This window comes from Astatotilapia calliptera, chromosome 9 (genome assembly GCF_900246225.1).
Source record: "Astatotilapia calliptera chromosome 9, fAstCal1.2, whole genome shotgun sequence".
In the NCBI taxonomy this organism is placed as follows: Eukaryota; Metazoa; Chordata; class Actinopteri; order Cichliformes; family Cichlidae; genus Astatotilapia; species Astatotilapia calliptera.
This window is the reverse complement of record NC_039310.1, coordinates 21,364,536-21,389,842: the sequence shown is the minus strand read 5'-3', so window position 1 is coordinate 21,389,842 and position 25,307 is coordinate 21,364,536. Positions and strand designations below refer to the sequence as shown.

Here is a 25,307-nt window from a genome sequence, read left to right as displayed (position 1 = left end):
AACACTTGCCGATAGTGGGGAGGAAAAACTCCCTTTTAACAGGAAGAAACCTCCAGCAGAAACAGCCTCAGAGAGGCCATCTGCCCCAACAGACTGGGGGAGATGGGAGAACCAAATGTTTTGTCGCTGAAAGCATTAATCCTCAAAAACTTAGCATTACAGTGTAGCAACGATGCTTCAACCACTTAGACTATTTAGACTCGATGTCTCCAGCTGTTCGAGTCCACATCAAAGTATAATCGTGTCGTTAGCCTCTGGCGGGAAGTTTTTCAGTTTTCTGGTTTAGCCAGATGTTACCCGGGCCGAGCTGTTGTTTACAGTAGCAGCTAAATTTTAAAAAGCTAACAAAAGACAGATTTTGGTGGAGTTTAATCGATGATTCTGAAATTGTATTCCAGCAAATATGTTCAACCAAAGATCGCTAGATCCTGATTGGCCAACAGCATTTGGACTACAAATTGACTACAAATGGTACCAAAAATCTGTTCCTTTATCTACAGTCTGTATGTTTAAATATATACAGAGAACTTCCATATGGTTGCATTATAAACCATCTAATTCACAACTTTGTGAACATCCTCCAATCACCATTCAGAATAGCTTTAAAGTGCATATTGAGACAAATATGCTTATACAACTGTGGATTTGATTTAAAAAACAATCACATTTTACATGTGGTCATATCTTTAGGGAAATTTTTACTGTTATTGGGGCTACGTTCCCATGTCTCTCACACACGCACACTCTAAACCCAACCACTAATAAAAAGATGGTATTTAGTTGCACAACAACCCCTGTTTCCAAATAACGAGGGGCTCATGGAAAGCTCAGCCAGATGACGCCTCCCTCATTGTTTTTTTTGTTGTTTTTAACCATCACAGCATGTTGATTTATTTCCATATTTATATTAAATTAATCTCTTGGCCAGCGCTCCAATATGGTGTTAAATAATCTCGTATTGCCATCATCGATGTTAATTTTTAGGAAGCGACTCCACCCCTCCTCCGGTGACTAAGATGTCTCCTGTTTCCAACAAGTTTGAAGGCATTCCTCAACAGCAAAGGTATCAGACAGAAACTGTGTGGATGTTGAAGCCTCTTCTTTGTGAAATAGTTTTGTTTTTGTTTTTTTCAAATATAGTTATTTCACTTTTTTTTTTCTAGCTCTACTTCAAGCAACACAAAGTCTACACTTGGTCCAAGGGTTCTTCCCAAACTACCTCAGAAAGGTACAGACGTTTGGATATTTTGTGTTTTTAGTGCAAGGAGTTGAATTAAAAAGGTATTAATGAGCCACTATGCGGTTACCTCTCCAGTGGCATTGCGTAAGATTGACACCATACACCATCCGTCTGTGGATAAGCCTAGCCTTCCTCCAGAGGTCTTCCAGAAGTCTCCGCCGCCAGCTGAAACCCCGCAGAAGGTTCCTCTGGTGGAGAGGCCTCAGCCGGGAGACCTTCCCCCAAAACCGCAGGTGTCGGAACTCCCCCCTAAACCTGGAGACCTTCCTCCGAAGCCGCAGCTCTCCGACCTCCCTCCCAAACCTCAGCTGGGTGACCTACCACCTAAACCCCAGCTCAAAGACCTCCCTCCCAAGCCTCATCTTGCAGACATCCCCCCAAAACCTGGGTCAGTCGAGTCTGCTCCCAGGCCGCTCCACGGAGAGCCAACGCCAAGGCCCCAAATACAGCCTCCACCTCCGCCTCAAACTCATCCTCAACCACAACCTCAACCGCACCCACAGCCTCAAGACTCGCCGTCACCTAATCAGCAGGCAAATATAGGGACCCCATTTCAACAGTCTGCTGAAGACACCAACGGGACCCCTGCAGGCACCCAAGAGACACCTGTGCCCCTCCCAAGGAAGATCACAACGGTATGGACTCGCATATTATTTCTAAGGGTTCCTTTTTAAAAAAGAAATAACAGTGTAAACATACACATTTTTACGTCTTTGTATATTTACTCATATATAATATTTCAGCTATCACGTATATAGATGTTAATCATTGCAAAAGTCCCTCCAGCATAGACTTTCTTAATGCAAATAATGTTAACGCAATGCAAAATTTGTTAACATCAACACACTACAAACTCCTGCATTCCTAAATGCCTGCCACTTCACAGTATATCAGGTAAACTTGCCATTGTTTTTGTCACCGTATAATCCAGACTGGACCTTGTGTCTTTTTTTCAGATTGAAAAGTACAGAAGTTACAAACCTACCTTAAGATCCTGGATGTTTTGTCCTCTGTGTCTGAGATAATTTGTAGTTTTAGAGTATAAATGGGTTGAATTCGTTCCCAGTGGAGACTCTCATTGACTCTGCCTCTGAGTGAAGCTGCTTTTATTTAATAAACTCAGTGAAAACACTCCTACAGATCTTTTTATCTGTTGGTAAAACCCCAGAATATACATTTGCTCTGTCACTTCCTCTTGTTTGGTGCGAAACTTGTTGATAAACAGCATATTTGAGGTTAGGCGTGTAGGCGTTTGATACAATGTGCCAGATATGGCATGGACTTAATTTACAACGCCTGCATTTACATATGCAAAGATAACTATTAGAGTTTGCATGAACATGAGATAAAATGTACAGCTGTGGTGTGTTTTCCACTAAATCAGCTGGATTGCTCTATGCCAGTACATGACTATCGGATATAAAAGAAGCGCCACTTGACACCTATGCGACATGTCTTTGTAAACTGTTCCTGTCTTCAAAGGTTTGTTCAGATCTCACCAGATGCTCGGGGGACATTTCAGTCTTACAACAAAAACATGGTTACTCTTAAAAAATATCTGTTTTATTGTGTTAAATGTGTCTGGACACATTGTGTTATACTAAATTTAAATACATCTCCGTTATTATTAATAAATGGAGTAAACCCTGCAGGCTAGTTAATTAACACGCCTCACTACTACTCGTCATATTCCAGAGACGCCATCCCAATATGTGGAGAGCGGTCACCTTGGGTCAGCGCTGTCCCCGACACCATTAAAGTTAAAGTAAATTTAAATATAGCATCCCAGATACGAACTTCGCAGACAGACTTTTTATTTCATCATCACTCCCCATTTTTTCGGTGTAACATATTTGTGGGGAGTGATGATGTCGAAGCCTAGATGGCAAACTCTAAATGCGTAATGGTGCTGTTATGAATCGCACAAAGCCAGAGTGGTCGGACTGAACTGGTTTTGCTGTTTGTTTCTGTCCAGGGGAAGAACAAAGCCCGGCGGGTGAAGACGATCTACGACTGCCAGGCTGACAATGATGACGAACTGACATTTGTTGAAGGAGAGGTGATTATAGTAACAGGGGAAGAGGACCAGGAGTGGTGGGTGAGTGTGGCCTAAGCGTATCTTGTACCTTTTGAACATCTCGCAGTTTAAACTAATAGAAAAAAACAAAATCACACAATATTCCTTTGCTTTGCCTCCAGATCGGGCACATTGAAGGAGATCCGGAAAGAAAAGGAGTATTCCCCATGTCTTTTGTGCACATCCTGAGTGACTGACAGCCAGAAAGACTTGCACTACACCTCTGTCCCTAAATTGGGAGGTCCTGTAAATAGCTCTCATAACACCTCTTGTCACAAGACAAGTGTCCTAAAGAAGAAAAAAAACAACAACACACCAAGAAGAAACCCCACGAAGGCTCATCTAGCCATGGATGCCTCATCCATGCTGTACAAAGAATGTGTGTATTCTTCCTCTACCAGTATTATCTTAACCCTATAGCACGGCTGTGACGAAGCCACTCTCAAAACCCTAGCACTTACCTTAAAGTCTATGTTTATGCTGTTACTGTGTATATATGTATGTAAATATATATATTTGTGTGTGAGTGTACATACATGTTTTATTGTACAAAACATGTACCATTGCTCTCTGCCTGTCAGATTAAGCATCAGGGTGGTAGAGTTTGAATTTTATCTGTATTGATTTTACCGGCCCTCAAATAACTATCTGCTCATATTTCTGGGAAAAGGACAAATATGAAATGGAATGTGAAATAGGTCATGTCATTGTTTGTCTTGCATCCCTGTTTACCACCACAATTGACTGAAGAGGCAGGAAGTCTCCCACTGACTCTTCCCGAGATGGAAGAAAGAGAAAAAAAAAAGTCATTTAATGTACTCTTTGTTCTTGCTTGCTTTGTGTGTACTCGTATTATGGTTGTTTTACAGTTTACCTGCTGCTACTGTGTGGTGGAATATCAACGCCTGTGGTTCACTGTAGGTCACTAATTTACTCCTTGTTACACTGTTCACTGTATGTATGCTCTGTGTGTGAACTCAACGCCATCTCCACAGTCCTTTGACCTTTTTTCTGTGCATGGTGTAACAATGACTGGAAATGAGTGGAGTGCTGCGTTCGACGACGCTCACCTCAGGGTTTGAAGAGCCACTATTAATATAAAGCAGGACTGCGCAAAATGTATCCTGTTGTTAAAAGCCACTATTAATGACAAGTACGGGAAACTCCAGAGGACATCTTAGCAATAACTTGATTTTTCTGACAGGCTAGAAGTCTCACAACAACCTGTGTTCACAGTTCAGTGTCTTGTAAAACCTCATGAGCTTGAATTTTTTTCTTTTTAGTTTGAGTCATGTGATATCATTCTGTTACTGGATTCAGTCGTAGGCAGTATAAAAGACGGACGAAGATGGCCGCCGGTTTTGGACTGTATTTTTCAAGCTTCGGCGCTGTTTTAGTCAGTGCCATGTTGGCTTCTCAAAGCCAGAAGTTACCTTATATGGCACACTGCGTTCATAAACAGTATGGGTGTGCTGAGTAACACACTAACGATAATAATACTAGAATTTAACTCGGCAAAATTGAAGGAGAAGCTTCTTGGATGGTCTCTACCACACAGCAAACTGATATTGAGATCTATTAAAAATGCTCTGAAAGGCACCAACGGCACAAAGTGGACGAGGCCTAGCAGACAATTGGGATGCCTTTCAATCTATGTGGTCACACCCCTTACTTATATACCTAGATGGATGAGTTTTTGAAAGAAACTACCCCCGAGACCAAAAATGTTTTTGTTTTTCTACCAGGCTGTAAACATGCTTCTTAATGCTGTCAAGTTATTTTAACATGGGAGTCTACTCCCTTCTGGAGCCAGCCTCAAGTGGCCACCAGAGGAACTGCAGTTTCCCTGCTGGCTTAGTTTCAGCTCCAGCAGTTGCCCCTTGGATTTAGTACATTTCCAGGTTTACCTGTGAACCAGAGATGTCTTTTTAGACGAGGTGGACTTTAGAGAGCCGATGTATTTTCACCTGGTCCACACCAACCTGCAGTTCTTCCCATGTTAAGGAACAAACCCATCAACCCGTTGTATCATTAAAAGTGCTGTATTTAAACCTTAAGCCTGGTCTTTTATTTGGTCGCCATGTAGTTTTGAGGTCTTTACGGCTTTAAGCCAAGCATTTATTTTTAAAGTTGCTGTTGATGTTAAGCTGGAGAAATTTGGGATTTCTCTGGAATTTTAGTTTTGGGGTTACTCAGATAAAAATTGGCAACTTGTGTAAGCGCCATCTATCGTTTCTATATTAAACTTTCACTGCTAATGTTAAATGTACATAAATATGCTGTTGCTTAGAAGCTGGCGTTTTACTAGCTTAGCATTGAACTGATTTGAGTTCTCAAAGTGTATTTCAGCATGCAGTATAAAGCACAATTGCAATACAGTGGTGTATATTCGATTCAGGCTTAAACTACTTACGAGGTTTTCTGTTCAAAATTCACACCAAACCAAAAACATTTCAAGTAGCCTTAAATCTAGAGTAGAGGCTCAAGTTGTAGGGAGAGAAACTGAAAACTTTACACCCCCATTTAGCACATTGACGTTTCACACTAGCATTCTTTTGCCAAAGCAAGGCACAAACTACCAGTACAGGACGCTAAAGTGACTCCATGTGCCACTCAAAACATTAAAAGTTTAGATTTCAGATGCCGGCTGTTGTAAACTAACTTGAAAATCCAGACCACACTCATTAGAACCAATAAACTCTGCATTTGGTGCTTTACAATTTAAAGCATGACTTTATTACAAACTGGAGATGTTGTGCACCATGAGATGCTGAGGAGTCTTATTCAGCTTTAATATTTAAGACTATCCCTGAGGAGAGTTTAGTTTAAGTTCTTTCAGATGTACATTAAGATGCAGTTGACGGTTCAACAGTAAAGACACTTAAACCAGTTCTTCTCCACACCATTTTATTTTGAGACATTCAATTTTAAACCAAAAAACCAACCAAACTCTACTTCTGGGTTTATCAACACAGGAATACTATACACTTTAAAGACAACATAAGCTTTTTGTGTCACAACACAAATACATTTCATCAAATAAAACTCTTCCCATGAAGCAGCATTACCAGACCTCTGGTAAACCAAAAACTTATTTACAAACTTGAGCTTTGTGAAGTTTTGAGCCGTGGTTCTTTTCCACTGACTTGATGACTCCTACAGCGACCGTCTGCTTCAGGTCTCTCGCCGCGAAGCGACCTGTGAAGAAGAGCCAGTCAAACGAGGGCACAACCAGGAGGATTCATACACGCAGAGTTGTGTGCATGAAGAGATCTGTGCTTACCTAAAGGAGGGTATGTGAAGAAGCTCTCCACACACATGGGCTTGATGGGGACCAGTTTGACTGTGGCTGCATCTCCAGACATGAGGATCTGCGGGTGGTCCTCCAGCTTCTTGCCAGTGCGGCGGTCGAGCTTCTCCTTCAGCTCAGCGAAACGGCAGGTGACGTGGGCTGTGTGGCAGTCCAGAACTGGGGAGTAGCCTGCTTTGATCTTCCCTGGATGGTTCAGGATTATCACCTAAGACAAAAGCAAGGTTTAGTGGAAACAAACCAAAAAAGTGAGGCAATTTCTTCCTGCAGTGAACCAACCTGAGCGTCAAAGCTTTTAACATCTGAAGGAGGATCCTGCTGAGCGTTCCCAGCCACGTCCCCACGCCGCAGGTTCTTCACGGACACGTTCTTGATGTTAAAGCCAACATTGTGGCCGGGCAGAGCCGTCTCCAGCCCCTGGTGGTGCATCTCAATAGACTTGACCTCTGCAGTGAGCTTGGCAGGGGAGAACGTCAGCATCATGCCAGGCTTCAGGACACCAGTTTCAATTTTACCCACTGGCACCGTCCCAACTCCTGGAGGAGTAAGAAACACTTCAATTTCAGCATGTTTACAGACATTTTCTACTCCAAAAACAATACTGTACTTCCTCTACTGCATTTTTCATAAATGAAGCTGTAATTGAGCTCAGACCAAGAAATCGAGAAAATGGGATCAAAAGCAGCGATTGACATCACCTCCAATTTTGTAGACATCCTGCAGAGGTAATCGTAGTGGCTTGTTGACTGTGCGCACAGGTGGCTGAATAGAGTCCAGGACTTCAAGCAGCGTCTTCCCACTTTTATTCCCTTCCCTTCGTCTCACCTTCCAGCCTTGAAACCACGGCATCTGTGCAGACGTCACTTTTACAGCATTGCAAGCCAACTTCTGGGGTTTAAAGGGGGAAAAAAAAAGCCTGAAAACATCATTACCCTTTGAGATGCGGTGATCATGTTCTCCCCAGTCCAGCCTGAAACTGGAACGAAGGGCACAGCCGTGGTGTCGTAGCCAATCTTCCTGAGGAAGCCGCTCACCCCTCGCATCACTTCCTCGAAGCGGCTCTGGCTGTAAGGTGGCTCGGTCAGGTCCATCTTGTTCACACAGACTATGATTTGCTTCACACCTAGAGTATAAGCCAGCAAGGCATGTTCTCTGGTCTGACCACTCCGAGACACGCCGGCCTCATACTCTCCTTTGGCTGCAGAGACCACCAGGAGGGCAACGTCAGCCTGAAATGATATGAGCTTTAGGAAAAGGCAGCATTCATAGCAACAGATATTCAAGCACGCGTGTACTTCCTACCTGTGACGTCCCAGTTATCATGTTTTTGATGAAGTCACGGTGGCCCGGAGCATCAATTACAGTCATGATGTATTTCTGGGTGTTGAACTTCAGCAGCGTGATGTCGATGGTGATTCCTCGCTCCCGCTCAGCTTTCAGCTTGTCCAGCACCCAGGCAAATTTAAAGGAGCTCTTCCCCATCTGGAAGTCAAGCAGAATGAGTTTAACACTTGAAAAGTTGGAAGTTTTGCAGAAATTGTTTTTGTTTTTACTCACTTCATTCGCAGCCTTCTCAAATTTCTCCAGCCTCCTTTGATCAATTCCTCCACACTTGTAGACCAGGTGTCCGGTGGTGGTGGATTTCCCACTGTCAACGTGGCCGATAATCACCACGTTAACATGAGTCTTCTCTTTTCCCATGGTTGGAGATGGCGTTGCAAAACGTAATCAAGAGCGCTGCAGAGCTTCAGAAACTGTTGTTTTCTAGCAAATGGATCTGGCCATCCTCTTTGGAGAGCCTTTATAGCCCCCAGAGGATGCATAACTGAAGACAGGTGTGCTGCTTAATCAAGCTTAATTGGGATCAGTCACACTTTGATGACAAATAAATGCTGCTTAAAGGCAAAGTGGCTTTAAAGCTTGAAGTTTAAAGAATATATTGATCTGCTTTGTGACTGTAATCTGTATTTTTGTTTAAAGTCCCAATGTTTCAGCGCAATCTTTTGATCAGTGTGCAGAAACAGACCGTTACACTCGCTTCTCTCTTAGGGCCTCATCATGGCTCCTCTGATGAGCTCAAATTACAGCCAGGTGAGTCTTTCTCTGGAGCTGGAGCGCGCTCAACACTTGTCTCACTTACTGATTGCTGAAGAGTGAACTGAACAGATAACGGGCACGTTTAGTATCTGTGTCAAAAATATAATGACAAAACAGATCAAATCCATCATACTGAGAGTCTGCTGGTTTGAAGTGTAGTGGGAAAAGCACAGCTGATGTTTTGAATGTATTGAGCTTAATCACAATGAGGGATAATGCTGATCCAACCATTCATAAGCCATGTTTGTAGCTGTTTTAATAACTATAAATCATTAAACATTTTAGCAGGAGGCTCACTTAATTTCAAATCAAACTAATGTTTTGTTGCTCAGTGAAATCTGCTCCAGTGTTTGAACGTGAATATCTTAAAAACTACTAGAAATAAAAACATGAACTTTTCACTGGACTTTATTATCATCCAAATGAATCAGCATCTGTAATTTGGGACAAATACATTAAGATTTATCTGAGTATTGGTTAGTTAAAATATGAAAAAGAAGTTCCAGCACTCCAGCAAAGTCCCATTATTGAACACACACTAATAAAACCTTCAAATTACAAAAGATAATTAGTGACAATTTCTAAATGATATATAGATGAATTTCACAACACTACAAAATAAAGCACGTGGAAGCCTTTTTAATAAGAATTTCTTAGTCAGAAAAATTCAACTTTCATTCTGGGTTGAGCAAATATGACAATTTGTACCACAGAAACAAAAATATCAGCAGAAAGTCAATTTACAGATGGTACTCTAATTATAAATCAGAAAATATTTTTGTTAATATGTGCATTTTGTTTTAATTTTCAAGACCCGAGTTCATCATCAATCAACCAGATTCAGTTTCCATAAAAAACATTTTATGGTCCAAAGTTTGAGGGTACAGAATTGAACGATTTCAGTTCATTTTAACTTCACATACTAAATACCTTTCAGATATCTATTTTTGCATAAAGGCGTGTCAACCCACTTTCAGGCCATTTTCCTTCCACAATGAGAAAAAAAAAATGCCTGAAAGTGGGTCAACGGACCATTTAAATGTCAACACAACCCAGTGAGAATTCAGCAGGTGAATGATGACAGAGAATAAAAATCAAAATAATATATATTACTGTGATTATGGAAAAAACTATACCAATAGTATATACCAAATTACTGCAGCTGTACTGCAGCTCTTGTGGGGTGTTACTGGTCTGCAGTGGTTAGTATCGATCAAAAGCGGTCCAAGGAAGGAACAGTGGTGAACCAACAACAGGTTTATGGGCAACCACTTCACTCCCCACATGGATCAGAGAGCCTTCTCTGATCCATGTGGGGAGTGAAGTGGTTCAATCCAACAGATGACCTACTGCAGACCAGTCGGGTCTTTCACCAGGATAACGCACAAAGCAAAGAAATGGTTCAGGAATGGTTTGAGATTTTGACTTTCCCCATATCTCAATCCAATCAAGCATTTGTGGGATGCTTACAAGACAATTTACAAGACGTGAAGGATCTGTTGCTAAGATCTTGGCACCAGATACCACAGCACACCTTAAAGGGTCTAGTGGAGTTCACGCCTTGATGGGTCAGGGCTGTTTTTTTGTGGTCGTACTGTTACGCCTGATCTGTGTATGTATAGCCTTTTAAAAGATTTGCATCTTCAGTGGGTGGAGATGAGTTATCAGAGTGGTTTAGGAGAGAAGGATAGCAGACCTCCTGTGCTGTATGGTTTGGAGAGGGTGGCAGAAGGAAGAACTGAAGATGATTTTCACTTAGCATCTTCAGGACTGTCCTGTGTTGGTAATAATACTAATAAACGGGACCATAAGAGAGAAGAAGACACCCTACAATGAGTTAAAACATTAACTTGTTTATTCCTACTTAAAACAGATTATTATAGATTTGAAAATCTTATTTGGTTTTCATATGTACCCATTTTCAGTGATATAAACTTTTTTTAAGTAACCTATATTTGGCAACAGCATAATAAAACTGGAAAATCTGTTTTTGGTGTGCCACCCCAATATTCTTAGTGGCCAGCATATGGCCACCCCTATAAAACAAAATCTGGACGCGCCCCTGTCAGAGGGACAGCTCAGGCTGAGCTTGGAGACAAAGTTAGAGAGACGTGCAGAGGAGGGACGGTGGATATACCGGGAAAAGGATGTTGAAGACGAAACTGCCAGACAGAAGGAAAAGACCACAGACAATATTCACCATATTTTGTGAATTAAAGTAGTCAGCGTCATTATTAGCACGAATAATTTCAATGACATGCATGGAAATCGAGGATTAAAACTCGCTGATAGATTCTGGGGCGAAATAACAGAACAGCGTCACCTAGAGGCGCTATGCTAGTTTATTGCCCAAGGGCACGTCGGTAGAAAGGCTTCAGCTTTGATGTCCGATTGAAGAACTAAGTGCAAACACTGTCTACTGTCTAATAAGACCTAACTTACGCGGCGGTGGGTTCCATTAAATCTATTTTAGTAGTGATAAGTGGAGGTGACCGTTGACACAGCATCGCGCGTGTCCGCTGACCGGGCGCATCTATTTTCAGTTCTGGAGGGGGAGGAAGGTGTGCAACTCACCCCCATCCGCGCTCAGAGGTGGGACAAACCGAACTCCCCTATCGTTTGACGCTGGATAGCTAACCCGGAAACAGCGGCAGCAAATCGCTGTTCCCTTTCTTTGAGCCCGTACCGCTGCTTGTAGCGTGGTGTCCAGCCGACGGTTGCCGTGTTTCTCCGCGAGCATCAAGGTAAAACACAAAGAAAATACTACTTTATTCGCACTCTTTCTTTCCTTTCTGTTAGTCACCTTCGCTGTCCGCCGTATGCCATTCATTGAAGCTTGCTCTGAGTGTTAGACTTTGCTCCTCGAAGGCAAAACTGTTGAATTAAAAAAAAAAATCAGGTAAAATCAAACCTAGGTAGGGTTAAGTTGGCGTTAAAGTAAAAGGAGGGGTAAATGCGAGCATGACGGTGTTACATCCTCGGTGTACCGTTAACTTCCCCTTTCAGAACAACGGACTGGTTCTCAGACAGGAGGCATTAGGCTCCGATGCTTAGCAGGATTTCCCTTAATTTATCCACAGACGCTGAGCGATACATGCCTGACCCACAGCACTTCACCGATGACCAGGCTATCAGCTGTGTTTGGCGTGTGTGCACAGTTTTAAACGGACCGTATGGCTGTGGATTAGGACTGCGCGCTTGCAGGCAGCAAATGAAGCTTCATTAAAGGAAATGCACACACAGTGACAGATGGGGCAGCAGGTTCAGGGCTGGGTTTGTCTTCGGTCATATTTTTATTTTAAAAGCTGTGGCTTGATTTCAAAGCGCTGGGAGTTCATATAAAGTGTCAGCAGTAGCAGCCGCAGAGTATACACATACCTGCAAAAGTCCGAAATTAGACCTGCTGTTGGTTAATTGAAGTCACCGCATGCTTTATATGCTCTTTATAGAGGTTTCTTACATGAATAGTTACTACAGTTGCCAAGTAATATCAAGTACCTGAAAATGAGGACCCTTTTTTTGCAGTCCAGCACTGGGATTTCTGTAGACTGCATGCTTAATCTTTGCATCAGTGTTTCAGTATAACCACAGTATATAATTTCCTGTCTGCCCAGAAGTGGAAATGAAACATCCAGACGATTTGTTGACAGTGTTTGGAAAGTGCAATGTCCTACTTCAGATTCGTCTCAAAGGTCTCAGGCTCGCTCCTGCTGCAATTTAGGAACCCCTGAGTGTAGTCAGACATGCACAAAGTTACTCCACCATCTTTAAAGATGGCTCAAGTCACTTCAGTGCGTCACCCGGATATTGCAGACTCATACTTTATTTCACAATTGCTTAGTATCACTTTCCCCTCCATGTGTGGCTCTAAAAGGGAGTGGAGATGGGAGTGTTAGGGCTTTCTCAATAAGGCTTTTTCCAGTGTGTATTAAAAATTTAGGCCTTCAATGTGATTTATTTATTTTAAATGACAAAGGAAGGAGTAACCTGCACAGACTTCTGTATAGTAACGTTTTCCTACAGGCACATTTTGAGACAGAAAAAGCCCTTCAGCCCATTTAGCTGAGAAGTAAAATATTTGCATCCATTTTTCAATGCCGCCGCATATAGAAAAGGCACTGATAAATGTACAATTTCCTTTCCGCTCAAAGTCTACCGAAAGTGGAAGTGAAACGTGTGCAGACGGATGGATTTGTTGATTAGTGCATTTTAAATTTATCTCAAAGGTCTCACTCCTGCTGCACATTAGAAACCTCCAAGTTTAGTTAGACATGTAAAACGTTGCTCCACTATCTTTTCAGATGGCACCAGTCATGCATACCAACCGGATATTGCAGACTCATACTTCAATTCACAGATGTTTACTGTGACTTTTCCCCTTGTGTCAAAAGCACCTCAGATGTGGCTTAAAAACAAGTATATGAGGTCGAGAAGGGATGGAAACTGAATCAAGTATCGCCTCTTTTTATGTTTTAGACCTCTAAAGATTGACTGGAGGACGCAACAGTACCCAAGTGTTGCCACAGTCAGTTGTGAGATGTTAGACGAGGTGAAACTTGTTGCGCCCTGTCTCCTTCCCTTGCTGCTCTTGTGTGAACAGCTGGGATCATCGCCAGTTCCTCCTTATTTTTATTTATTTATTTATTGTCTTGATCTTTCTGCTGTCACAAAAAGTGTAAAAGCGGGGAGAAAAGACTGCTTGCGATAACAAAGTGAAATGTTGTGTGGAGGAAGTTGTTTATGTGAGCTTTTTAATTTTTTTTTAAATGCTCACAGTCTTGAATGAGAAAATATGGTTGACTTGGCCGCGTGTTTTCCCTCATAAATCCTGCAGGTACGGGCGTGCAGGTGCGCTTAGGCATGACCTTTTCTTAGAAATCAAATGTGGGCTGGATACTGTGACGTGTCAGCAGCAAATCGAACAAATGTTAGGAGCCCTGGGGGTGACTTTCGCGGGTTTAATCTTGTGTTAATGGAACAATAGGCATTTGGAAAATAATGTAGTTTTGTAGTCAACAGCAGCAGATAGCCTTAGAATATAATAAGACAAAGATAAACAAAGCCTGCATAAAAGAAGTGCACGTTTCTCCCGTGAGGAGAGATTTTCCACGTTTTCTCCGGCAAATGTTGTTCGGATAGTTGTACACGGTAATGTAATGTAATGGTGGTCAGTTTTAATTATTTATAATGTTTCCAGGAGTCTTCCCGAGCTTTTCAGTCATCACACAGACCGACCTGCACTCAAAGCCAGGGCAATATTATATATTTTATATTTACTGTTCTGATAGCTTTACATTTCCCCACATTGTAGAGCTCACAGGACCCACTCCCTCAAACACACCTGTTGGCTTCAGCTTGGGTTACTGCAGTTATTCTCAGTATGCTGACACTCGGTCTGTATTATATAGAGTGTCTCTGATGGTGAGTGGATCGTCTCACGCTGAACACACTGAACATCTCCTCATCTTTGAGTCATTGTTGTAACACGTCCAGCTCATGTACCATTGTGTGGTTTTTGCAGCAGTGTTGTGACATTACAGGCAGCCCAACACATGTTTATTTACTACACAGTGACAGCTTGGTCCGAGCATTTTTCATGTTTGCTGTGGCCACGTAGCCAAGCGGCGCAAGATTATTTTCTGGTTTGGTAACGTAATTTAAGCTTAAAGGAGGCAATAACCCAAGCACTTGTGCAACACCACACAACCCAACGCAGTCCCCTCAAATAACCGCCAAAAACAGTCCCCACAGAAAAGATTCACGAGTATTTGCCTGTTTGCCGTGCTGTTCGTCTTATTGTGTCCAGCACTCGTTTTTAAAATAGCGCAGCGAGCACGGTTGGCAGAAAAGCGTTGTATTGATCCATTTCTCTGGCATTAAGCTGTTTGTGCAGTTTTTGGGATTAACTTCCTCGAACTCATCTGGCATGTTCAGCATTCAGCTCTAACACCATTATCATGACATGGCCTTAATCCAGAGGAGCCACAGACTTCAGCATTTCAATTTTAAGATTGTTTCCCCCCCCCCACATATGTGTTTAAAGACACTTAAATTATAAATCCAACATTCTTACACCATGCACTTTGTTTAAAAGTTGCTCGGATCACTGCGTAGGTTGGTAACCTGCCTAACATACAATATTATCGCAGTTTTTGACATCTTAAAAAAAGCTGAGTATTGCAGTAATATGTGTTGTAATTTATCAAATTTTTGCAAATGCAAATTCTCCTCAAATTTAAACTTTGTCAGTATTTTTAGTCCAATAAGCTAAAGTTATTTGCTTGAGTTATTTTTTTGCTACAAAATAAGACTGTCAAGCACACCAACACAGTGTTACTGTTGCCTTAATACGAGTCAGTTTGCAATTGGATAGGCTTAGTTAGCAATTACATGCAATGTGTTTCTAATAATAAATCATAAATCATCAAATATCACGTATCTGTTGCTGTCTTCATGGACAGAAGTTCACATGTAAATATTAAATTTGCACTCAGTAAACTTCCTGTTCTTCAGGAACCTAACCAGAACGCAACCAGCTGGCAACTGGTTTAGTCGAGTTGTGCTTGTTCGCAAAGACTCATAACATGTTGGCAATCCGTCTGCATTTATAAATTAGAACGCATGTATTCGCAAACCTTCTATAATCGCTCAGAGCGACTGCAGTCAGTCCAAGTCAGACTGTGACTGTTTGCAGAAAGGTTGCCGCCCAGGTGACCTGTGCAGCCACCTTGCGATAAAAGTGGTTGTCAGTGCGCAGCACCCTCAAGCTCTGGGCGAGCATTTAGTTACCACAGTCTTTCAGAATGTGAAAAGATTCAGTAGAAACACCAATCAGAGGCAAGGTTGCTGTCCTATTTTTATTTGTGTGACCCAGCTGTTAGCTTGCTCTGAATTAGGAGGTAGCTTTGTTGAGTTGAGTGTGTCCAGTGTTGGATGGTTTTCCGGTTGCGCTGACTTAATGTACGTTTGCTTGGCTAACATGATCTCAGGATGGCGGTGCATGAGATGGGCCCTTTTTCTTCATCTTATTCCCAGGGTATTTTCATTTATTTAATAAAATATCAATATTTTGTGTCCCTTTATCAATACAATATCGCCACGCACTGTATTGGCCCCATTACACTCAGTGTTTTCCTCCATGCAGCTAGAAAAACCTGACACCCTCTAAAGAGTTTTTGCTCTTTCACTGAGGGAAAATAGTCAGGACTGCCATTAACAATATATTTTTGAATATGCATTTACTTACATTTACTCAAGCTTACAATACATCTTTGTTTATCAAATGTTCAAAGGAATATCAGAAAAAGACATCAACGTCTTTTAACTGCAGTAACTAGCACCTTTTGCATTAATTACATGTGGGGCCAATTGTGGTTGTGTGCACAGGCACCTCCTCACGCAGGCCACATGGAGCCAGGAAAAACCCAGACTGTTATGACTAAAATGGGTGAAACCTTGTGGTCCTTCATGCTTCTGCATCAAATTTGGTAGAGAATTCTGACTTAGCTGACTGGTATTCATTCTCTAAAAAGTGTAAAGGTTTTTCCAAATCTCACACCGTTCTGATTATTCTTTTTTTATATATATATATATATATATATATATATATATATATATGTATTTTGTTTGTTTGTTTTTTTACAATAACATAGGTTTAAAGGATTTTTTTTCAATTTGGGAATTAACAAAGAAAGGACTTTTGTGATAGCGGTTGTCTAATATACCCTCTGATCACACGTGATTGTATTCCTCCCTTTGCATGCCGGCTCATGTCCTTAGATTTGAACTGTCGACTTATTTTGAGTCATTTAGTAGTAAATCCTAACTGTAATGCCCCCTCATTCAGAGCAAGATCTAAATCTATTTTTCTTGCAGTTGTTTGGAACTTTATCTCTACTGTTTTGTGGTCTGTTCTTTTGAAACCTCTTTGTTTCTTATGCACTTCCTGCTGCTGTGTTGGCCAAGACGACCTCGGCGAGGGACTTCTCCTGCCTAAATAAACTATTACAAATGATGTTAAAGGGCACTGCATGCTCCCTGCTGTTCAGTCTGCAAACGGATATATTTAATAGTTTACTGATTAACACACACTGACTGTATTTCGCATTAAATGAGCACAGAAAGGTGGTCTGAGGCTGCGGTGGTCCTCACTCTGGTTTGTGTTTGTAGCTTTTGGCGGGGACGAGTAATATGCTTTTGATATGTGGCTCTGATGTTTATGAGTCAGTGTGTGTGTGCCAGTTTCTAATCTGCAGGGCTGGCTGTGCTGGTAGACTTGAGCATTCCTCTCAACTTTCTCACTTCCGTCTGTGATCCTGCTTCATCTGAAGCCCAAAGCGTGCACATAATGAGAAAAGAAAGCAATCTTGTTTCTTTTTTTTCTTTTTGCTCTTGTAAGCAGGCATCTGACGGCCTTTAATGGGATGCTCACTATTTCCTGCTTGGTGTATGCACCAGCAGCAGCATCTCCAATGGAAATATGAAGCGAGGTGGACTTTGCCATGAGAAACTGCTGTTTAAGTGGTCAAGTCTTCTCAGTATTCTTAGTTGTGTTTTTGGACACAGACTTTCAGATGTATGATTTGTTTCCAAGTAAAATTTTCCACTGTTAAAGGGCAAAAAGGTCACATTTGAGGCCTGAGGGGGACGGTGGTGTGTGATAGCTTTCAGTGCTCAAACCAGAAACCACAGTTTGAGTCATACAAGGAAACGATTTTTACTCTTAGATTTGTGTTATTTTAAGTGTTATTGTCACTGGAAAGGAGTCGGTTAAGTTTAGGGACTAAAATCGACTCAGGTTTAGGAAGGAAAAACTACTCGTTAGGTTTAGGCACAAAACAGCTCGGCTAGGCTTAGGCATTAAATGGTTGTTCTAGACTTAGACTTAAATTGCTCAGTTAGGTTTAGGTTTTATACTACTCAGCTAGGGTAAGGCATTTAGGAAAGGAAAACTATTAAGTTAGATTAAGGCATTAAATTATTCATGTTGGTTTAGGCATTAAAATAGACTTGTTTAAGTTAAGGTATTGAAAATGACTTTAAGTATAGGCACTCTGTTGGGTTTAGCAAAAACTAAAAGTCAGTTAGGTTCAGGTATTAAATTATTTGGTTAGGATTAGGTATGAAAAACTACTGTTAGGTTTTAGCAATAAAAATGAAACTAGCTGATTAAGTTTGTAAAGAGCTCGTGGTTTGGGTGAGACTACCGTGGTTCTCACTTTTTCAAAGCTAGTTTCATCGGTTGCCATGGTGACAGGACCTCTCTGAGGAGTCTGGTGTCTTACATGGTGCAGAAGCGATAGACTTCCCCTTACAATACATTAGTTTCCTAATTGACATCTTGCCATGAGACTGGGCTGTAGTATACCACATTAAGACAATAAATATCACTGCTCACTCAATGAGAAGGAAAAAACACTGTGCTCCTACCCCCACACTCATGCACTGAAAACCCCTTGAGGCTCACACTAGAGAAAATCTACTTTCACTTCATCCTGCTGCATTGAGAGAAATATTCACTCATGACAAAAGCCACAGTGGGGATTTTTATTTTATTTTATTTTTTTGTGATAACATGTCAGATTCAACAGGCATGAGATTCTCATGCGGCTGCCTACATTTTCAGCAGACGCTCAGAGCAGACGTGCTACCACAGATGGCAAATCAGCATGGTACAAATCCAGTTTTTGCATGAAAGTGTTGCTGTGCTGCCCCCGCACCAAACCTCCCATTTCACATAGTATTAAAGCTGTTATATAAAAACGAGTCGCTCCCACTTTCACCCCAATTGCCTGTACATTGTGTAGTCAGGTCTAGAATTTCCTGCTTGCTTCAACCTGATGTAGTACATCTGAATATACATCCTTATGTGAAATAATGTAATGGTGCTTAATATTTTGTTCAGCCAAAATACTCTATTTAATCTATTAGTCAACAAAAATGATTTTCTCAGTTTTATGGCATTTTAAATTGAATATTTGTGGTGTGGGGCTTAAAAGGAGTAATTGGAAGATGTCCCCTTGGATTCTGGGTAAACTGTAATGGACATTTTAGAAATTTTATGACACTTTATTGATAATAACCAGGGTTTAATGGGATTTGGCATTAAACCCTGGTACTTAGAAGTACGCTTAGAAGTACATTTTGTTAGGTATACCTGTTTAACTGCTTATTAATGCAAATATCTAATCGGCCGGTCACATGGCAGCAGATTTAAACTGAGCATCAATTGGCATGGTTGTTGGTGACAGATGGGCTGGTCTGAGTTTTTTCAGAAACTGGTAATCGCCTGGGATTTTCCCACTCGACAATCTCTCGGATTTACTGAGAAATATCCAGTGAGCAGCAGTTCTCTGGGTGAAAGTGGCTTGCTGATGCCAGAGGGCAGAGGAGAAAGGCCAGACTGGTTTGAACTCAGTTGTAACATAATGTTTAAACCAAGGTATGCAGATGAGCACCTCTGAACACACAGCACATCGAACTTATAGCAGCAGAAGACCACACTGGGTGACCCTCATGTCAACTAACAGGAAACTGTGGCTACAGTTTTCACAGGCTCACCAGAAATGGTGCAAAGGACATGAAAGCATGCTGCCTTTGATCAAAAGTTCAGGCTGGTGCTGGTTGGGATGTACGCAGTCCAATAGAACATCTCTGTGATGTGATGAGACAGAAGATTCTCCTCCAGGATGTGCAGATGATGACAGCAACTTTTTTTAAAGAATTTTTATTTATTTATTTTTTTATACCATCTTGTACCACCAGCTTTTTTAAAATTAAAATTCTGGCTTTCAAGTATTATGTTTAACAGTTCCCTTGTTAACTCTTTCAAATCAAATCTATGTTATTTAAAAAAAAAAATCACAATCTAAGTATCTTCTTAGTATCAAAGACATTTATAATGGATCTGTGTGCCAGCGTCTGGTTGCGTGATTGACTGTAGATCCCTGGCACGGTGTAAATATTCCTGTCCAGCAGAGAGGAACGAGCCCTAAACAAGCATTTGTTGTGTCATTTCAGTTCAAGCATCTCCGGCCCGTGTAAGCGATCTGTGGGAGATTGCTTAATGAAATGATTTTCCACAGAGGCTCCGCTGTGCTCTGCGGGCTTCAGTAATTTCAGTCACACAGCCGATATCCCTCGTCAGTCCTCAGCTCTCGCTCGCCAGAGGGGAAAGGGGAATACAAGTTGTCATGACAACCCAAGTTTTTATGGAAGATTTATTCAGAGGTGTCGAAACTAACAGCGTGAGGGACAGTTTTAAGTCCCAGTGTCACTTTCTTCATTTTGGTTCTGGAGATGCTCACAAGTCTTTTGCCGCTCTCTCTCTCTCTCCTCGACTGCACAGCCAGCATTTTCCATCTAGGCTCCATCATCACAAGAAAACATCCGCCTTTGAAGTTTCATTCATACAGCTGCAGTATTGTAAAACACACTACACAGGTGAGATTGGAGGTGTTGTCAGTTTTGGAAAGAAAGTTGGAGCTTATGATCACATAATGTCGGTGACCCAAATGTCATGTTGAGTGTAAATGTTTAAAATCTCTAGGTTTCTAAGCACATCACAAGTTGTGTGTTTTGGGGTTTTTTTTGTGTTTTTTTTTTTTAATCACTCTGTATTAAAAAAAAAAAAATCCCCATTTAAGTCCTTCAAACAGCTGTAAGTATTTAAAAATCCATCTACACCTTGTTAACTTTCCATCCAACTTCTTAAGCACTTATTCAGTTAAGGGTTGCAGGAGTACTGGGGCTTATCCCCGTATGTTGTTGGGTGTGAGGTGGGGTTACCCAGTACAGGTCAACAGGCAATCACAGGGCCAACACACTCACATTTGCACCTACAACCGACTTAACCATTTAACCTAACATGCATTTCTTTGGTCTGTGGGAGGAAGCTGGAGTACCCTCATGGAGCCCATGAAGGCATGAGGAGAACATGCAAGTAGAGCAGGGCGATATGACCAAAAATATTTATCACGATAGACATTTGAAAATTTGTGATAACGATATAACTGACGATATAATTGACACTAGAAAAAATACTTTGCAACTCCACAACTTTATTAGTGCACCCCCCCCCCCAAAAAAACCCCCATCAATGTATTTTCACTTCAACAAGCAGCTGTTTTTTTATGTGCATTAAAGTTATATAAAAATTTAAGAGTGAAAATGCAAATTCCTCGCTGACAGTTCAACCAAAAGGCATTTTCAGTGGAAATTGGCCGACATATCCTCAGCATAACCATGTATAATATCCACAAAACTTAAAAAGAGGTTATACACACACAATACTGTAATACTATATTGAAGCACAGTACGTATCACTCCGAAGCTCCTGCCTACGACAGCCGTAATGCTCCGACAATCCATCAAGCGGTGCGGCTTCGTAGCTTAGCAAAGTCGTACTAAAACATTTGACAGATTTTCGAGCGCCGTGTACATAAAATCGTTTCGAGGTCAGTAAACACAACCAGAATTCATACATAAGGCACACGGGGTTATAAGGGGCACTGTCGATTTTCAGAAAAATCAAAGGATTGATTTTAAGTGTGCCGTATTTTCCAAAAAACATGGTAATAACGACGGCCCGCTAGCATGCTCTACCAAAAATAGTGCTTTGTTGTGTATCTGATGGACGAAAGCCAAACCAGTTCCACATCACTGAAGTTGGAGCATTTTTACAAACCAATTCTGGTTCATCCGTTTCATTCAACGATCCGCTTTCGCCCTTCTCATTCTCCGCCATGCTTTTTCCGCCATGTGCGTATGAAAACAAAGATACTGCGCATGTGCGTTTTACCCATATTCTATCGCGATATTTCATTTTCTTATCGTTGCCCAACATTATACCGGTATTACCGTGAATGGTATGATATGGCAGAGCCATACATGCAAGCTCCACACAAAGGCCTCCGATGGCTTAGGCAGTTCAAATATTCTTTTACAACTGAAACATCTGAAGCTCAAAATTGGTTTTATCCATGTGGATGACAACCCGATGTGCTCCAAATCTCACTGATTACCTTATGCAGCACATGTTTTAGTGTTTGTAGTGCACACAGCATCAGGGCCACACACGCTGTCCCACATTTATTGAGTCCTTCATGTGGCTGAGTAGAATTAAAGCCAAACAAGTGTACACGGTGTGTTAGCTTATTGCTCCTGCAATCCGAGAGAGCACAGTCCAATATGAGTTTGCTACACAAGCACTTATTGTTGGAGCTTTTGTGATCCAACAGCAAAACTGTAATATTTTATACACTGTGCAGAACAGACCAATCCAGCTCTGGTATGCAGCGACCCTGCCCCCCTTTTTTGTTTTTTCATAATCAAAACAAGGAAATAAATGAAGGAGCAGGAAGTGAGCACATGGTTAGGAGAAAGCTCGTTGCCATGCCACTCCAGCATGTAGTTCGCTGGAGTTTTTGTTTATGTTTGTAACTGGAGTGTAATGAAAATTGCATTTAGCCGCTCCTTCTGTCTTGGTTTTATTTAGATTGACCATGTTCGGATGAAGTACCTGTTGGGAAAAGCGTAGCTGCCTCTGAGGTGACTAAAACCCCAAACTGTGAAACGCCCACATCGGTTAACTGTTAACTGTTTTGTCTCTGATTGCTTTGATTTTTTTTTTTTTTTTTTTAAACGCTGCTTGGAGGAGTGAGCAAAGTTGAATCACCGCTCGCACACATGCTCACACACAGCCTGAGTGCGCTGAATGAGCTCATCGTGTGGGTCTTTTCCTGCAGCAGCACTCAAGTGAATGACTGTGTACTTCTGCACTCACAGGTTGAGCCATGCACCTCAAAAGCATGGTGGTGGTTAGAAGAACTGATCTTAGTCATTTGCCCCAGGATAATCTGATTTAATTTACAGGCGAGAGAGAGAGAGAGAGAGAGCGAGCTTGGGCAGCCTCGTATTTATTGTATTAGCTGTAACAAAGCACTATGAAGTAGCATCTAACCTATGTGCTTGACTTTTTAGCCAAGCTAGCAGCTCGCCTGCACTCCAGTGCTTTCTTCACATGTAAATGTCTCATCAGTTGAATGGATTCTGATGAAGTTTTGTACAGTCACAACTCTGGCTCTAACACAACCACAGTGATATGTTGGATGATGCCTGGTTCTACTGGAGGTTTCTTCCTATTAAAAGGGAGTTTTTCCTTCTCATTGTCACCAAGCGCTTGCTCAAAGAGCATCATGTGATTGCTGGGATTTTCTCTGTATTATTGTACAATGTCTACCTTAAAGTGGAAATGAATTTCCATCCACTAGCACGATCAGACAATACAATCTGTGTTGGGTTAAGCCCCTCTGCACTTTGTGTTTAGTACATGGACTTAACAACTACGTGACCCACTGATTTATCATCAACATGTGGCAACTCCAGTATCAAGGTTGTGAAGTGATTAAAAAAAAAAAATCACTTCACTAGAATTGTTATGAAGAGAGTGGCGATTATAACATGAGTCTATGGCAGGGGAGGGAAACTCCAGGCCTCGAGGGCATCCTTGAGCCAACACAGCTGATTTAAATGGCTAAATGACCTCCTCAAAATGTCCTGAAGTTCTCCAGAGGCCTGCTAATGAACTAATCATTATGGGGTGCAACAATACTGGTATCGAACAATAAAATTTTTTTTAATTTATTTTATCAACTTTTCTTCTGACGATACTGTCTGTGTTGAGAGCTAAGTGGATCTGCGTTCGACTACTCCGCCTAGGCTGCACTGTCGAGCGCAGATCCACTGAGCGCAGCGCAGTTGCAACATGGCAACTGCCTCAACAACCTCCCCCACCCTCATTCAGATCTGGCCTTTGGAACTATTTTGGTTTTCATGTGAAGTATGACCCTGATGGTAAACGCGTCATGGACAAATTTAAAACAGTATGTCTGATGTGCCACGCAATGCTCAATTACATGGGTGGCAACTAGTGCGTTAGCGCAGTTAGCTCGTTAACGTGCTGACGCCGTCCAGCCCCACGCACAGGGCGATCCGCGGTAACTCGTTAACGGAGATTTGCTGCGTTATGGCCACGTTAATGTCATTTTAACGAGATTAACGCTGACAGCACTAGTGGGAATATGACTGCACATTTACACTGACATCATCATTGGAATGAGCCAACGAGCTCTTTTCCAAAGATGAGTGATTTCTCGATCAAATTTGTTTTTTTTATTACTTTATTTCAGCAACATTCAATTTAAAAACTGTACTTTTGAGTTAAAATATATATTTATAATTTCAATAAATTAAAATGGCATGAACATTTTTTTTGTATCGAAAAAATATTGAACCCTGACACCAAAGTATGAACCAACCCTGAATTTTGTGTATTGTTGCACCCCTACTAATCATGTGATTCAGGTGTGTTGACCCAGGGTGAGATCTAAAACCTGCAGGACACCAGCCTTCAAGGCCTGGAGTTGCCCACCCCTGGTCTATGGGGATCACTAAACTCACTTATGGGGCCGGCCACATGTGGCTGTTAGAGGAACTGCAGTTTCAGGCACTACAGATTTGTCTTCATTTTCCAGCCCTGGAGGACGTGGCTTGATTTAGTATTAAGTCAGAACAGTTGGCATACACAGACTTTAAAGGAAGCAGTTTATGCACAGTAGACTTCTGAGTAGTTGGATTTTCTTATTCCTCAAGTATTGTTTTAATATTTTTAATTACATTTTGCATGAAAGTCCATCTACAATGGCAAGACTAATGGAACTTTAATTTTAATAGTCTGTGGGACTTGTGCAGAATCACAAGTCTAACAGTATATCAAGTATGAATGGTATGCTTTCTGAAAACTCAATAAAAACACTTTGATTATTATTAACAGTATATCAAAATGCTGTCTTTTTTTTACTGCCACGCCTCTCTGCTGTAATGTAGCTGATTAAATATCCTGCCATGCTGTGTCTTCAGCAGCTGACTTGCACTGTTTGATATTACAGAACCAAACCTTAACTGTAGCACCACAGCTGACATACTGCTCTGCATGATGTAGGCTTAAATGTAACCTCAAGCGATATTCAAGCGATGATTTGGCTGTATGTTGTGACCCCAGCTGTGTTTGAGATGCATAGCGGACTCCCATGATGCCCTGCTACAAATGTTTCCTATGGCATGTCAGCTCTGTTGGATTAAGAGCAAGTCACATTACATTAACGGGGATAAAAGTAAAATAGGAGAGGCTGTTACATTCTTGTGAACCTGAAAAAAGGGGGTGTATCTTCCTTGTTTAGTCTTATTTTCTTCTTCTCTGGTTTCTCGTGTGTAGCTTAGCCCTTTGACAGTGTCTTATTTCATCACGTTTGCCCTCTGCTCAACAAGTCTCTCTCAGGCTTCACTGTTCTTGTGGTTCTGGGGTTTGAAGTCTGATCACATTCATGCATGACCAGCACTGATGCCACCGCTGTGCATTTGTATGCAGGCTGGCGAGAAGAGAGCTGCCTCGGTCCTAATGGTCTCACAGTCTACTGAGCGTGCACTCTCAATCAGGGCTGCATGACTTGTGAAACGAGCTTGTGGCTTGCAGAGACTGTTGAATCTTGAAACTGAGAGTCGTGAGGTTATTCTCTTCTTATTTA

At 41.6% G+C, this 25,307-nt stretch overlaps 3 protein-coding genes across 8 annotated transcripts in view; 2 read left to right on the top strand and 1 right to left on the bottom strand.

The window, feature by feature from the left end:
- asap1b (ArfGAP with SH3 domain, ankyrin repeat and PH domain 1b) overlaps nt 1-4,185 on the top strand; it is an 83,323-nt gene extending 79,138 nt beyond the window's left edge. For all 6 annotated transcript variants that reach the window (XM_026179898.1, XM_026179894.1, XM_026179897.1 and 3 more), the window contains 5 exons: nt 985-1,063; nt 1,164-1,228; nt 1,316-1,875; nt 3,216-3,338; nt 3,440-4,185. In XM_026179898.1, the coding sequence (XP_026035683.1) occupies nt 985-1,063; nt 1,164-1,228; nt 1,316-1,875; nt 3,216-3,338; nt 3,440-3,514 (902 nt within the window). In that variant the 3' untranslated portion in view covers nt 3,515-4,185. The remainder of the gene's footprint in view (nt 1-984; nt 1,064-1,163; nt 1,229-1,315; nt 1,876-3,215; nt 3,339-3,439) is intronic.
- Nucleotides 4,186-6,207: 2,022 nt separating this feature from the next.
- On the bottom strand, nt 6,208-8,418 carry eef1a1l3 (eukaryotic translation elongation factor 1 alpha 1, like 3). Its single transcript, XM_026179891.1, has 7 exons — nt 8,185-8,418; nt 7,930-8,109; nt 7,560-7,856; nt 7,326-7,476; nt 6,907-7,163; nt 6,601-6,835; nt 6,208-6,515 (listed from the first exon to the last, which is right to left on the bottom strand). Exons 1-7 carry the CDS (start codon nt 8,326-8,328, stop codon nt 6,409-6,411), a joined length of 1,371 nt encoding a protein of 456 aa, XP_026035676.1. The 5' UTR covers nt 8,329-8,418; the 3' UTR covers nt 6,208-6,408.
- A 2,379-nt stretch (nt 8,419-10,797) lies between these two features.
- fam49bb (family with sequence similarity 49 member Bb) overlaps nt 10,798-25,307 on the top strand; it is a 41,409-nt gene continuing 26,899 nt past the window's right edge. Inside the window, exon 1 of the mRNA XM_026179892.1 lies at nt 10,798-11,468. The gene's annotated coding sequence lies outside the window, so the exon portion shown is untranslated. The remainder of the gene's footprint in view (nt 11,469-25,307) is intronic.